The 16,336-nt window shown below is 40.7% G+C and overlaps 1 protein-coding gene across 1 annotated transcript in view; it reads left to right on the plus strand.

The window, feature by feature from the left end:
* The window catches only part of ano2b (anoctamin 2b), a 94,208-nt gene continuing 77,872 nt past the window's right edge, over positions 1-16,336 (plus strand). Inside the window, exons 1-5 of the mRNA XM_063006510.1 lie at positions 1-38; positions 4,455-4,627; positions 7,360-7,364; positions 12,998-13,025; positions 15,832-16,161. Of these exons, the coding sequence (XP_062862580.1) occupies positions 2-38; positions 4,455-4,627; positions 7,360-7,364; positions 12,998-13,025; positions 15,832-16,161 (573 nt within the window). The 5' untranslated portion in view covers position 1. The remainder of the gene's footprint in view (positions 39-4,454; positions 4,628-7,359; positions 7,365-12,997; positions 13,026-15,831; positions 16,162-16,336) is intronic.

Below are 16,336 nucleotides of genomic sequence, written 5' to 3' on the forward strand. Positions count from 1 at the left end.
CATGGCTGTGAAAATGTCTGGATCACCCCCATGGGACGGTGAGTGCATATCATTCCTATTAGACCATAATTGGGCTCACATGGACTGAACATATTATGGCGATGGGCTTGTTTATTTTAGTTGATGCTAAAAGTAGCAAAAAAATTCCTCCTTACTCTATCTGGGTAGATATATGTTCACCGTCTCAATATCCACTTGATTTAAAGTTTTAAAGTTTGTGTACTGCAGTGTTTCTTAGAATAGGAAAAGTAAATAGAACTTTTTAATATGTGAACTCACTTTTGAGTATTTGAGGTCAAAGGTTCACAGAAACTTGTAAGAGACATGCATGTCATGGCAGTCTTAAGATTTGAATTATTTTGCAAGTGAATTATTTGAACATACACAGTACTGTTTTGTCTAAAACACTTGTGAGTTAGTAGTAACTAGTGTCTTTAAGTAAGTTTATCATGGCTTTACTAAAATATAACATTCCAAAGTGTATATAAACATTAAACATTTAGAAGGTTACTTTGTGGCCTAATATTGTAACTCAGGATAGCTACAATAGGTTTGTTACTTGAAACCATTTCGAAGCAAATTAAGATCCCAAGATCAGATGTACTATGTGGAACAGCTGTCAGAGTATGCATTCTGGGACTGATTTGTAGTGGATGCCCAAATGAAAACTGTTTTTATATGGTTTTATAAACCGATCAGCCATAACATTAAAACCACCTCCTTGTTTCTACATTGTCCATTTTATCAGCTCACTTACTATATAGAAGCACTTTGTACTTCTACAATTACTGACTGTAGTCCATCTGTTTCTCTGCATGCTTTGTTAGCCCCCTTTCATGCTGTTCTTCAATGGTCAGGACCACTACAGAGCAGGTATTATTTAGGTGGTGGATCATTCTCAGCACTGCAGTGACACTGACATGGTGGTGGTGTGTTAGTGTGTGTTGTGCTGGTATGAGTGGATAAGACACAGCAGCGCTGCTGAAGTTTTTAAATGCTGTGTCCACTCACTGTCCACTCTATTAGACACTCCTACCTAGTTGGTCCACCTTGTAGATGTAAAGTCAGAGACGATCGCTCATCTATTGTTGCTGTTTGAGTTGTGCATACCAGCACAACACACCCTAACACACCACCACCATGTCAGTGTCACTGCAGTGCTGAGAATGATCCACCACCTAAATAATACCTGCTCTGTGATGGTCCTGGGAGAGTCCTGACCATTAAAGCATGAAAGGGGGCTAACAAAGCATGCAGAGGAACAGATGGAATAGATGGAGAAATAGATGGAGCTGATAAAATGTACAGTGAGTTTGGAAACAAGGAGGTGGTTTTAAAGTTATGGCTGATCGGTGTATATATGTTAACGATGTGTTCAACGTTTTGGCCTCAGGTTCTGGTTAGTTTGCTGTAATTAAAGAAACAATAAATTTAAAGGTATAAAAATACAAGAATGCTAGAAAACAAAATGTATACTAAGAGTACAGAAAATGTACCATAGATGGGACTGTATGGATTTTATAAATAATAAAGCATGACTTACAGTTACCAAATAGATGCAATTTAGTTTTTTTAAAATTATTGTTTAATTATTATTTTATTATGTTTGCTTTACCCTGCTAAGGGTGATGGTGGGTCTGGTACCACCCAGGACCACTGTACGAAGGGGAAAAATATACCCTGACCAACAAGGCAACACATACTCACAAACACACATTTTCTTTACTCACTTACTCATACCTAGGGAAAAGCTATGCAGAATCAGGCTAAATGTACCCAGCTTTCTCACAGATGGTATATGGAAATGAGACTCAAACCCAGGTCCTGAAAACCATACAGCTGTAAGAAATCTACTCTGCCAGCTGCATCACTGTGCCATTTGTCTGTCATTTTTATGTCTCATTTTATGTTGTTTGTTTGCAGCTGCGAAATAAACACTAACTGTTCAGGTTATTATAAACACCTGCAAACTGGCTAATTTAAGCTATTATCCAATCAGTAGTCATGTGGCAGCAGCATTAAACACAAAATCATAAAGACGCAGCTTTGGATAATCTTTACATCAATTTGAGCAAAGTTTGGCTATGGTGCCAATTGAGTGGCATCGCATCAGAACCTGCATTTTAACTTGCAAATGTTTATAGCATACGTTGGGCCTCCTTATACCAATATAGCATTGTTTGAATGCCACAACCTATTTGAGTATTGCTGTTGACCATGTGAATCCCATTTTGGACAGTTTAGAAACTTACAGTGGCTACTGTCAGCATGAAAATTTACTATGTCACAAAACACAAGTCATCTTAAAATGATTCCACTGACATGACAATAAGTACAGACCAATATGTTAACAAGTAAGTGTGTTTTTCATCAGAAGATTCTGTGGTTGTTCTTGGAAGACATCTTACTCAAATTTTAAAGATATTTTATAATATTACTTTTATGATAACTTATGATGGACTGGTGACCTGTCCTAGGTTTTTCGCTTCATGAATCAGACCCACCAGAACCCCAACAATAATAAAGCACAAAAAATAAATGAATTAATTTATAATGGTCATGTGTTGTGCAGTTGTTTCTATTTTTGTTTAACTTTGATCTCAAATCCAATTATTATATACATTGTATGGCCAAATATAGTATGTGGACACCTTTGCTTGATAGTCATCACGTTCCAATCAGTGAAAAAAACATTTCAAAGTAAAGTACAGATGTTAGATAAGAAGGCCTGGTTTGCCACAGAGGTTTAACAGGGTTGAGGTCAGGGCTCTGTCCAGGCCAGTAAAGTTTCTCTAAACCAAACATGTTGAGACTTGTCTTTATAAAACTCACAGTGAGCCCACAGTACACAGTCAGAAGCAACTAATTTATTTAATGTACACTGATCGGCCATAACATTAAAACCACCTCCTTGTTTCTACACTCACTGTCCATTTTATCAGCTCCACTTACCATATAGAAGCACATTGTAGTTCTACAATTACTGACTGTAGTCCATCTGTTACTCTGCATGCTTTGTTAGCTCCCTTTCATGCTGTTCTTCAATGGTCAGGACTCTCCCAGGACCACCACAGAGTAGGAATTATTTGGGTGGTGGATCATTCTCAGCAATGCAGTGACACTGACATGGTGGTGGTGTGTTAGTGTGTGTTGTGCTGGTATGAGTGGATAAGACATAGCAATGCTGATGAAGTTTTTAAACACCTCACTGTCACTGCTGGACTGAGAATAGTCCACCAACCAAAAATATCCAGCCAACAGCGCCCTGTGGGCAGCGTCCTGTGACCACCGATGAAGGTCTAGAAGATGATGAACTCAAACAGCAGCAATAGATGAGCGATCATCTTTGACTTTACATCTACAAGGTGGACCAACTAGGTAGGAGTGTCTAATAGAGTGGACAGTGAGTGGACACAGTATTTAAAAACTCCAGCAGCACTGCTGTGTCTGATCCACTAATACCAGCACAACACACACTAACACACCATCACCATGTCAGTGTCACTGCAGTGCTGAGAATGATCCAACACCTAAATAATATCTGCTCTGTGGTGGTCCTGTGGGGGTCCTGACCATTGAAGAACAGGGTGAAAGCAGGCTAAAAAAAGTGTAGAAAAATAGATGGACAACAGTCAGTAATTGTAGAACTACAAAGTGCTCCTATATGGTAAGTGGAGCTGATAAAATGGACAGTGAGTGTTGAAACAAGGAGGTGGTTTTAATGTTATGGCTGATCAGTGTATAATTTTATAATTATATAAACTTGTTTAAAGCAAGGTTTAAGGCTATTATGCATACGCTCTCCCCTTTGCGCTCACATCTTGTATTCCTCTGTTCCGATATGTTTAATTTATTTAGTTACTTCTTTACCTTGTCCTGTATCAGGGTGGATCAAGAGTCTGGAACTTTGGACACAGTACTGAAACACACATTTGACAAAATGCCAGTCCATTACAGACTCTCTTACACAGGTTTATTTATTTAAAAAAAATTCCAGTCAGTCTACCAAATTGTGGACATGGATGGATGGATGGATGGATAGATAGATAGATATTTTATTAATCCCGAGGAAAATTATTGAGACATGCAAAACCCCACTCAGAAAGTAGCTGGATCAGAGAAGTTGTGTGGTACCACTATCACATTCTGTGCTAGCATACAGTTAAAAACAACATAATATTTAAAACTACTTTCCAAGTGAGTGTTGTTGGTTAAATCTTGCTTCATAGATACCATGAAACAGTCAAAGTCACCTTTTTCCTATTTTGATGTTTGAAGCTCTTGACCATTGTTTTACTTTTTAATGCTGCTTTAGATTTTCCTGGAGAAGTGATTAGACAAGACAAGATGTACAAACGTTTACACTGAAGTTAATGTTATGCAGGCAATAGGACTCTTTATAAAAAGTCGCTATTTTACATTAAAATCACGAATAAATTGTTTCTTCTGTACAGATATGTGGGATATTGAGGAGGAGTTGAAGTTGAACATGGCTGTAAGCGAATCTACCTCCATCCACAGTGACAGATTGTTCAGCATAGCCAGAGAACTTTCTGGAATGGGCTTTGATCCAATAAGCGGCACATTTGAAGACCCATTTCACTACACAAGGGAACAATCAGACTCTGTGAGTTGAATTTACTTTTTGTTTGCAGAGATGCAGTTGTTGGATAAAGTGGGTTTAAATCAAGAGTACACAATAGACCCAGGTGGTAGGATTAAATCTCTTGAAAGGATTTTGGAAAAAAAAAGGGGCACTACTGCCTTTTAAAGTAGTGGCATGATATCTTGGATGTGCTTTTTAAAACAGAATTAAATTTAATTTTAAGAGGCACCCAGCGCAGCGGTAAAAACACATGCTGGAACCCGAGCTGGGATCTCGAATACATCGTATCGAGTTTCAGCTCTGCCTGCCGGCTAAGGCTGAGTGGCCACATGAACAACGAATTGGCCTGTTGTTCAGATAGGGGTGGGACTAAGCCGGATGGGGTCTCTCTCCCATGACTGGTGCAATTACAACCTCTGCTGGCTGATTGATGGCACCTGCACCGAGATGAGAAAAGAGTGCTCTCAGGATGTGTCTCTCCGTACACAACACTGAGCTGCACTGCACTGCACTCGTCAAAGTGCAGGTGATAAGATGCATACAGCATGCTGCCCACGTGTCGGAGGGGGCATGGGTTAGCTTCGTTCTCCTCAATCAGAGCAGGGATCGGCATTGATGGAGAGGAAGCATGCCGCAATCAGGCAATTGGACGCGCTAAAAGGGAGAAAAAGGGGAGAAAATACATTAAAAAAAAGAGGCACCCAGATGGGCGCCCAGGTGGCACAGCGGGATATTCCACTAGCACATCAGCGCCGAGATTCTGAACTCCTCGGTTCGTAACATGGCGTTGCCACCGGTCGGCTGGGCGCCATCTAGCGGGCATAATTGGCAGTGCCTGCAGCAGACACGTCTCTGCTAGGGTGGGATGATCTGACTACGTGGGTGGGGTTTTCAAACGCTGTGTAAGGACCCTGATTGGCAGATAGATAGGCACCTGTGCAGAGTGCAAAGGTGAAAAAGGGTTCCGCTAAGGGCTGCACGCGAGTCGGAGGAGGAGTGAGCAGCAATGTACCCACCTCGACTGCAATCAGGGATCCCCCAGCAGCGGAAGACAAACTGACTATGCTAAATTGGAAGAAAATGGGAGAAAATGCTTAAATAAAATAGAAAAAAATAATAATAATTTGGTCAAAAGTATGTGGACATTGTTGATTTTAAAGGGTTTTAGCCACACCTGTTGCTAAACCTTATAAAATGAATGTTATAAAAACTAGAAATACATAATTATTATATAAATAAAGGACAGAAATAGAGCTTTATATTAATGGTTTTGAAAGAGGTCGTCCACCACCTTATTATCAGGTGACCATGTACCATCCCTTTGACACTTATTTTGTCTTACAGCCTGAAATTAAAACTAAACAACATTTTTCCTGCTTTATTTGCACATTTTACCCTAAAGCAATTAAGTATCTAGAAAACAAATCCTTTAAAATTACTTTTATCACTGACTTTTTTTTTATGCATCTCCTCCCCATTGTTCCTCCCAATTTAGCGCACTTAATTTGTCTTCCGCTGCTGAGGGACACCCAATTGCATCTGAGGAGAGCACGTCGCTGTACACGCCTCTTCCGACATGTGCACAGCCCTCCTCTTCTCGCCCATTCATTCTGCACAGGCGTCTCTTCCACCAATCAGGGTCCTTACACAGCGTAGTCCGGCCCCATCCTGCAGATACGGTGGCCAATTAGTATCTGCTGCAGGCACTGCTAATTGGGCCCGCCAGATGGCGCCCAACCGACCGGTGGCAACATCGAGTTTCTAATTAAGGAGGTCAGAATCTCGGCGCTAGTGTGCTAGCGGAATATCCCGCTTCGCCACCTGGGTGCCTTATCACTGACTTTTAAAAATTATTTTTATTGTGTTTTACATTTACATTTTCAGCATTTAGCAGACACTTTTATCCAAAGCGACTTACACAATGAGCGGAACACGATGAGCAATTGAGGGTTAAGGGCCTTGCTCAGGGACCCAACAGTGGCAACTTGGTGGTGGCGGGGCTTGAACCGGCAACCTTCTGTTTACTAGTCCAGTACCTTAACCACTGAGCTATCACTGGTGTTTTAAATAATGTTACCAACTGTTCTGAAGATGGGGGTTGTAAATAAAACATTTGCTTTAATTACAGCAATCATTCTGTTCCAGAATATGTCTGTACCAGCCTTGCACATATAGAGAGGAGAATAATTGCCCATTCTTCCCTGCAGAATTATTTCAGTGAACTTTCATGGTTGACTGCTAGCATGGTTCCTCAAGGATTTTAATGTACTTGGCAGCATTCATTTATCCTTCAATCCTAGCCAACTGCCCAGTTCCCAGTGAAGAGACTTATTAGCGCATATAATAATGTTGCCACCACAATACTTACCAGTAAGTATTGACAAATTTTATGATGTAAGCCGACAATGAGCTTCCCCTCTTTGAAAGACCAGCAGCCGCCACTGCTCCCATCGATATCGTCCTGGCTTAGTCATAGTTTGAAAAGATAGCTTGATCTAGACAGGACGTTGGTAATGTAACTTCACTAAAGAAAGCTCCAAACAGTACTCATATTCTTAAATACCCTGATCAGCCATAACATTAAAACCACCTCATTGTTTCTACACTCACTGTCCATTTTATCAGCTCCACTTACCATATAGAAGCACTTTGTAGTTCTACAATTACTGTAGTCCATATGTTACTCTGCATGCTTTTTTAGCCCCCTTTCACCCTGTTTTTCAATGGTCAGGACCACCACAGGACCACTACAGAGCAGGTATTATTTAGGTGGTGGATCATTCTCAGCACTGCAGTGACACTGACATGGTGGTGGTGTGTTAGTGTGTGTTGTGCTGGTATGAGTGGATCAGACACAGCAGCGCTGCTGGAGTTTTTAAATACAGTGTCCACTCACTGTCCACTCTATTAGACTCCTACCTAGTTGGTCCACCTTGTAGATGTAAAGTCAGAGACGATCGTTCATCTATTGCTGCTGTTTGAGTTTGTCATCTTTGAGATCTTCATCAGTTGTCACAGGACGCTGCCCACGGGGTGCTGTTGGCTGGATATATTTTTGGTTGGTGGACTATTCTCAGTCCAGCAGTGACAGTGAGGTGTTTAAAAACTCTATCAACGCTGCTGTGTCTGATCCACTCATGCCAGCACAACACACACTAACACACCATCATCATGTCAGTGTCACACCAGTGCTGAGAATCATCCACCACCTAAATAATACCTTCTCTGTAGTGGTCCTAGGAGAGTCCTGACCATTGAAGAACACCATGAAAGGGGGCTAACAAAGCATGCAGAGAAACAGATGGACTACAGTCAGTAATTGTAGAACTACAAAGTGCTTCTATATGGTAAGTGGAGCTGATAAAATGGACAGTGAGTGTAGAAACAAGGAGGTGGTTTTAATGTTATGGCTGATCGGTGTACGTAACTTCTTTGCAGAAATGCTGTCTAGTTCCCTGGGCCCAAGCACATCCAAGTCTTATCTTGTTTTGGGGGAAAAACAGACATCAAGTGCTTTGGTAAACACTGGATGCAAGGCAGGAAATCCCTGGACCATTGCAGGGCTTCAAACCACCCCCATCCACAGATGGAGCCAATCATGTACTGTATGTGTAGATGCCTGTCCGGCTGTAATAGACTGCTGCTCCACCCTAGCGCTAATAAAAAATTACGCACTTTATTCTCTTTTTAACGAAAGTATCCAGACAATTTGCTTTTGCACTCCAAATTCTGGTCAGCTGCATCCTGACACATGTGTATAAGGGACCACAGATTACACTGCATTGTCTAAACAAAAACCAAGCCACGAAGCCCAAGGAGGTTTTGGTGGCAAGGCATAGATCAAGATCGTGAAGTTGTGGTAGGGCACTTTTAAGTAAAAAGCATGTGACATCCCGTAAAGCACTCTGGCAGTACAAGGAAAATAATTCTCTGGTCTGATAGGAGCTCTTTGGACAGAACAGCAAGCACTATGTCTGATTAAAACAGGCACTGCTCATTAATTTCGTAATACCATCTTTAGAGTGAAACATAGTGGTGAAAACAATCAGTGCTGGAGACAGGGAGACTGGTAAGAATTGAGGGACAGATTAATGCAGTCAAATACAGGAACATCCTTAAAGAAAACTTCCCCCAGACTTTTTAAAAGCCAAAACAACACTAGAGTGGCAATCTGACTAAGTTTAAAGGATCTGCCAAGAAGAAAGAAATCACTACCTAAATCTGAGTGTAAAAAGCTGAGAATTGAAGCTAAAGAGGGTCTGAATGCTTTTATTAATAAGAGATTTTGTTTTTACTTTTAATGATTCTTGAAAAACTCGGGTTAGGGGTCAACTCAGTGTCTCAAATTAACCTGACTGCATGCGTTTGGACTGTGGAAGGAAACCGGAGCACCCGGAGGAAACCCACATGGACCCAAACAGCGCTACCCACCGAGCCACCGTGCAATGCCAGTTGCTAACAGGTGTGCATGACTGTGTCTCTTTGAACAAAGCAAGGTAACTCCAGTTACCAGAGCTTTGGATATACACTGATAAGGCTTAACATTAAAACCACCTCCTTGTTTCTACACTCACTGTCCATTTTATCAGCTCCACTTACCATATAGAAGCACTTTGTAGTTCTACAATTACTGACTGTAGTCCATCTGTTTCTCTGCATGCTTTGTTAGCCCCCTTTCATGCTGTTCTTCAATGGTCAGGACTCTCCCAGGACCACTACAGAGCAGGTATTATTTGGGTGGTGGGTCATTCTCAGCACTGCAGTGACACTGACATGGTGGTGGTGTGTTTGTGTGTGTTGTGCTGGTATGAGTGGATAATACACAGCAGCACTGCTGGAGTTTTTAAACACCTCACTGTCACTGCTGGACTGAGAATAGTCCACCAACCAAAAATATCCAGCAAATATTTTATTATATCTTTTCATGGGACAACACTATAGAAATAAAACTTGGATATAACTTAGAGTAGTCAGTGTACAACTTGTATAGCAGTGTAGATTTACTGTCTTCTGAAAATAACTCAACACACAGCCATTAATGTCTAAATGGCTGGCAACATAAGTGAGTACACCCCACAGTGAACATGTCCAAATTGTGCCCAAAGTGTCAATATTTTGTGTGACCACCATTATTATCCAGCACTGCTTTAACCCTCCTGGGCATGGAATTCACCAGAGCTGCACAGGTTGCTACTGGAATCCTCTTCCACTCCTCCATGATGACATCACGGAGCTGGTGGATGTTAGACACCTTGAACTCCTCCACCTTCCACTTGAGGATGCGCCACAGGTGCTCAATTGGGTTTAGTCCATCACCTTTACCTTCAGCTTCCTCAGCAAGGCAGTTGTCATCTTGGAGGTTGTGTTTGGGGTCGTTATCCTGTTGGAAAACTGCCATGAGGCCCAGTTTTCGAAGGGAGGGGATCATGCTCTGTTTCAGAAGGTCACAGTACATGTTGGAATTCATGTTTCCCTCAATGAACTGCAGCTCCCCAGTGCCAGCAACACTCATGCAGTCCAAGACCATGATGCTACCACCACCATGCTTGACTGTAGGCAAGATACAGTTGTCTTGGTACTTCTCACCAGGGCGCCGCCACACATGCTGGACACCATCTGAGCCAAACAAGTTTATCTTGGTCTCGTCAGACCACAGGGCATTCCAGTAATCCATGTTCTTGGACTGCTTGTCTTCAGCAAACTGTTTGCGGGCTTTCTTGTGCGTCAGCTTCCTTCGGGGATGACGACCATGCAGACCGAGTTGATGCAGTGTGCGGCGTATGGTCTGAGCACTGACAGGCTGACCTCCCACGTCTTCAACCTCTGCAGCAATGCTGGCAGCACTCATGTGTCTATTTTTTAAAGCCAACCTCTGGATATGACGCTGAACACGTGGACTCAACTTCTTTGGTCGACCCTGGCGAAGCCTGTTCCGAGTGGAACCTGTCCTGGAAAACCGCTGTATGACCTTGGCCACCATGCTGTAGCTCAGTTTCAGGGTGTTAGCAATCTTCTTATAGCCCAGGCCATCTTTGTGGAGAGCTACAATTCTATTTCTCACATCCTCAGAGAGTTATTTGCCATGAGTTGCCATGTTGAATATCCAGTGGCCAGTATGAGAGAATTGTACCCAAAACACCAAATTTAACAGCCCTGCTCCCCATTTACACCTGGGACCTTGACACATGACACCAGGGAGGGACAACGACACATTTGGGCACAATTTGGACATGTTCACTGTGGGGTGTACTCACTTATGTTGCCAGCTATTTAGACATTAATGGCTGTGTGTTGAGTTATTTTCAGAAGACAGTAAATCTACACTGCTATACAAGCTGTACACTGACTACTCTAAGTTATATCCAAGTTTCATGTCTATAGTGTTGTCCCATGAAAAGATATAATGAAATATTTGCAGAAATGTGAGGGGTGTACTCACTTTTGTGATACACTGTATATATACAGGGGTTGGACAAAATAACTGAAACACCTGTCATTTTAGTGTGGCAGGTTTCATGGCTAAATTGGACCAGTCTGGTGGCCAATCTTCATTAATTGCACATTGCACCAGTAAGAGCAGAGTGTGAAGGTTCAATTAGCAGGGTAAGAGCACAGTTTTGCTCAAAATATTGCAATGCACACAACATTATGGGTGACATACCAGAGTTCAAAAGAGGACAAATTGTTGGTGCACGTCTTGCTGGCGCATCTGTGACCAAGACAGCAAGTCTTTGTGATGTATCAAGAGCCACGGTATCCAGGGTAATGTCAGCATACCACCAAGAAGGACAAACCACATCCAACAGGATTAACTGTGGACGCAAGAGGAAGCTGTCTGAAAGGGATGTTCGGGTGCTAACCCGGATTGTATCCAAAAAACATAAAACCACGGCTGCCCAAATCACGGCAGAATTAAATGTGCACCTCGACTCTCCTGTTTCCACCAGAACTGTCCGTCGGGAGCTTCACAGGGTCAATATACACGGCCGGGCTGCTATAGCCAAACCTTTGGTCACTCGTGCCAATGCCAAACGTCGGTTTCAATGGTGCAAGGAGCGCAAATCTTGGGCTGTGGACAATGTGAAACATGTATTGTTCTCTGATGAGTCCACCTTTACTGTTTTCCCCACATCCGGGAGAGTTACGGTGTGGAGAAGCCCCAAAGAAGCGTACCACCCAGACTGTTGCATGCCCAGAGTGAAGCATGGGGGTGGATCAGTGATGGTTTGGGCTGCCATATCATGGCATTCCCTTGGCCCAATACTTGTGCTAGATGGGCGCGTCACTGCCAAGGACTACCGAACCATTCTGGAGGACCATGTGCATCCAATGGTTCAAACATTGTATCCTGAAGGCGGTGCCGTGTATCAGGATGACAATGCACCAATACACACAGCAAGACCGGTGAAAGATTGGTTTGATGAACATGAAAGTGAAGTTGAACATCTCCCATGGCCTGCACAGTCACAAGATCTAAATATTATTGAGCCACTTTGGGGTGTTTTGGAGAAGCGAGTCAGGAAACGTTTTTCTCCACCAGCATCATGTAGTGACCTGGCCACTATCCTGCAAGAAGAATGGCTTAAAATCCCTCTGACCACTGTGCAGGACTTGTATATGTCATTTCCAAGACGAATTGACGCTGTATTGGCCGCAAAAGGAGGCCCTACACCATACTAATAAATTATTGTGGTCTAAAACCAGGTGTTTCAGTTATTTTGTCCAACCCCTGTATATATATATATATATATATATATATATATATATATATGTATGAAATTTGTTCAGGGGGCCCCACATTTTTTTTTGCACTGGGGCCCATGAGCTCCTAGTTACGCCACTGAGCACAATGTTTTACGCAGGTTTGTGCACCTAATAACCTAAATGACCCAAATCATTTACTGTACAAAGCATGGATTACAGGTGAAAAAGAGGGCATAACTTTAGGGTAATTAATTTTGGGCCAGTGCCAGTTTAGCACCCGTGATGAGTTGGTGGTTGAATTGTTCAGGTGTGTGTGAGTGGATGATGATCTGAGTGAATCAAGTTTCTATGGAGATGAAGCTGGAGCTGTAGTGCTGCTGCTGCTGCTGCGTGTGGTGCGCGCGCGTGTGTGAATGGTGCGCGCGCTGAGCTCGGTGCTTCTCAGTCAGTCAGTCAGTCATCCTCGTCAGTGTCAGTGTCAGTGTCAGTGCTAAACCTGGCTGAAGCGAATGGCACGCTTTCTTTTGTGTTGTTCGCTGGAATAAAAGGGTTTTGTTTGGCGACGGAAAGGATGGCGAGTGGTGTGTCTCTTCTGGGTGTGGACATGTTCTGAAAGTCGGTAGTTGTACAAGAAGAAACGAGTCCGGCGTTTCATCCACTTTCCTGTGTTTATATGTGTGCGTTTAGCAACATGCTTCAGACTGACAAGCTACCTGTGAGTACTGCTGTTTATTCATTTATTTATTTTTAAAATGTTTTATTAGCCTTTTTTTTTTACTTCGGTTTACTGCATTAACGCAAGGTTCTACAGGTGCTACAGGTACCTTTATTGCTTAATGGGTTAACTAGCATAGACACGATATCCAATTATTCTACATTTATAAGCTAAAATGATACTAAGCTAACTTTTGTCATTAAATAAAAATATGCTGAATTGTCTCTTATTTTGCCTGAGGAATTGTGTAACACCCTTTAACGTAAATCAAGGAGGCTTCATTTGTAAAGTCACCTTTATTTTACCTTACCCATATTTTTTTCTCTTAAATAGCTTCTTTCTTATTATTTTCCCTTATATTTTCATATAATTCTGAATAAAAATAAAAATAGAAGTTGAAAATGATGTTTCATACATTAGAAATTGGAGCAGGTTTTTTTTTTATTTTTAAATGTTAAGTAAATCTATTTTAAATGAAAGTTTGGCCACATTTGTGCCAATATTTACTTCATTAGAATTTGGACTTGAAGGCCCATAATTGTTAGCTTGTTTCTACAAAATAGAAGTACAACAAGATTGTGTTAATTGTAGCAGAGCTAAACCTTTTATAGTTCACTAAACTATAAAAAACTAGAAAATCATGAAAGAAACCATTGATATTTTAATTAGACCAGTCTATGATGACACGTTATACTTTTAGAATTTATCTAAATGTGGGTTTTATTTATTTAATATTGATCTTGAATAAGGGTAGGACACATTTTGCTATTTTTTAAAGGGGAAACATGTTCAACTTTACACAAATTTACCTTCAAGCATGTCAGCTACAAATAGCTTAATCTTTGTTTTTGGGTACAAACCCTCTCCAGACAGAAGGTTTTTATTTTTGTTTTATCAGGAATTTTTGAATATGTAGGAAGCATTAAACTGAACAAATTGTGTTCCGCTTCTTTTTGCAAGATTTGTTTTGTAATATTACAAAAAAATGATAACAATATGAATTGGTATTTTAGAATGAAGAAGTATAAATTGTTAAAAAAAACTATACTATACATATATATATTTAAATGTAGCCAGAGATTTTAAATGTGCAAATGTGTAAGTTTTGTTATTCATTTGTAAAATACTTTTGTACATTTACACAAATAATGTTAATTTGTTTGACTTGAATAATGTCAAAAATGTCAGTCATACATGTAAGTGGGTTATTATTTTTTGTCAGTTATTTTAAGCTGATTCACTACTGTTTAAAAAAAATTATTATTATTATTATTTTTTTTTACCCTGCTTAATTTCATTTTCGTCAACCGCTTCATCCTGGTCACCCAACCGCCCTATTCTTTAACTTGTTTTGAATTTGATTTTAAGATGTGTAAGTAATGCTGATGTTTAGGGTAAAAATTCAGTATTGAGGCTAAAATTTAAGCCCTAAACCATGAAAATGGTTTTTTTTTTATTTAAATGGGAAAACCTTCTCCAGTAAAAGCTTTTACACTACACACTGCTAAACTGTATGTTTGTTTTTTCTTTTAATTAAAAGTTGTTATGCATGTTTTGTAGCATAAAATCTAGCATAAATTTCACAAGTATAAACCCAATTTTTCTTGGAAAACCCTTATGAACAGGTATAGGAATAAACAATATATTTGCCATGTCATTTTGTAGTATAACATCTAGCAACAATTCAGCGATTACGAACAAACTAAAATTCTTAATAATTTTATAATAATAAATTAATAAATTAATAATAATAATTCTTTTAACTTTGCAGCAACAGCAGAGAAGGTTCCAGCATGACTGTGCCCCTGTGCACAAAGCAAGGTCTATAAAGACATTAATGAATGAACTGGAACATTGGGGCTTTCTTGACCAGAATCAGTGCACAGCCATACAAATGCTCTTTTGACTGAATGGGTACAAATACCCACAGACATACTTCAAAGTCTTGTGAGAAGCCTTTTCAGAAGAGTGGCTGTTGTAATAGATGATCGCATTGCAATTACTCTATTTTAACACTGAATGTTTTTGTAATGGGATGTCCCCATACCAAGCTTATGGTCAGGTGCCCAAATATGTTTGGCTATATAGTGTATTTTTAAAAAAAGGCTAGGAATACACTACTATAGTGACATATTATAGTACTACTATAAGATTTATAGCTCAATTGCAAATTGGGGGGGAAAAATCTTCAGTTTACAGTTGTGTAGGTATCATATATAAAATCTAGCGTATGCTTAGCACTCGCCATTGTGTTCAGAGATTTCCTCTAGAAAATCATCAGGAATTAAGATTAGGTCAATTTTTTGGACAGCAGGTATTTTAGAAACTGGGACTGGTTGTTTACTTTTAAATATTAAAGAAACTTACAGCTGGAGGGTGTCAACAATGCAACATATATGACATTTGTCATTACCGTATACATGGGTGTATACAAAGATACGACAGTGTAAACTGCACTTCTTTATAGGTAACTTACACTGCAAAACAGTGCAAGACAATAAAGGGTGCAAAATAAATGACAGGCCCACGATTCTTGTATATAGGATAGTTAGATTAAATTGAGATGTGAGTAAAATGTAACACAGGTGCCATGAATAAGAACTCAGTGAAAGTCTATCTCATGTCTATCGTGCCACATTTGAGCATATTGAGAGCAGCCAAATTTGGAATTGCAATAGACTGACCTACATGCATGCCTATCATCTCCACCCCCCCAACCTTTTCTCTGATGTGAATTTGATATGCGCTCATAGAAGCCAGGACGGGCACAAGTGCTCCTGCTCATTACACTGTCCTGTCTTTTCAGGTGGTCAACAATTTCATGGACAACATGGGATACGAACCCGGCAAAGGGCTTTATTTTGCTGATGGCAAGAGAAAAGTGGACTATGTATTGGTGTATCAGGTAACTTCAACCGTTCAGGACTCTCCAGGACACCACAGACTTTCGGTCATTTCCAACGGCAGCTTCCCTCGAACGGGGAGTAAAGATGTGGAAGGGGTAAAGGACGACAATGCAGAGGTGATTGTGGACATGGGGCCGACCGATCCGGCAGAATGTGATAAGATAAGAATCCGCGACGAGTTTGAGACACACCTGAGGGAAGCAGGACTGCACATAGAACGTGACAGTGAGGTGGGTGAAGGTTAACATGCTGCATCACACCTCAACTCTCCTGAGTAATGCGACTGTTTCTGTTGACTTTTTCTGTTATGGAGACAAACTGTACTGTGAAATGTTACTTTGCTTTATGTGCTTTTCAATCAGAGATTTTAACATGTACGATTCTGGTTGTAGGTTGTTTTAAAGG

The sequence above is a fragment of the Trichomycterus rosablanca genome, chromosome 1, assembly GCF_030014385.1.
Source record: "Trichomycterus rosablanca isolate fTriRos1 chromosome 1, fTriRos1.hap1, whole genome shotgun sequence".
NCBI classification, from domain to species: Eukaryota; Metazoa; Chordata; class Actinopteri; order Siluriformes; family Trichomycteridae; genus Trichomycterus; species Trichomycterus rosablanca.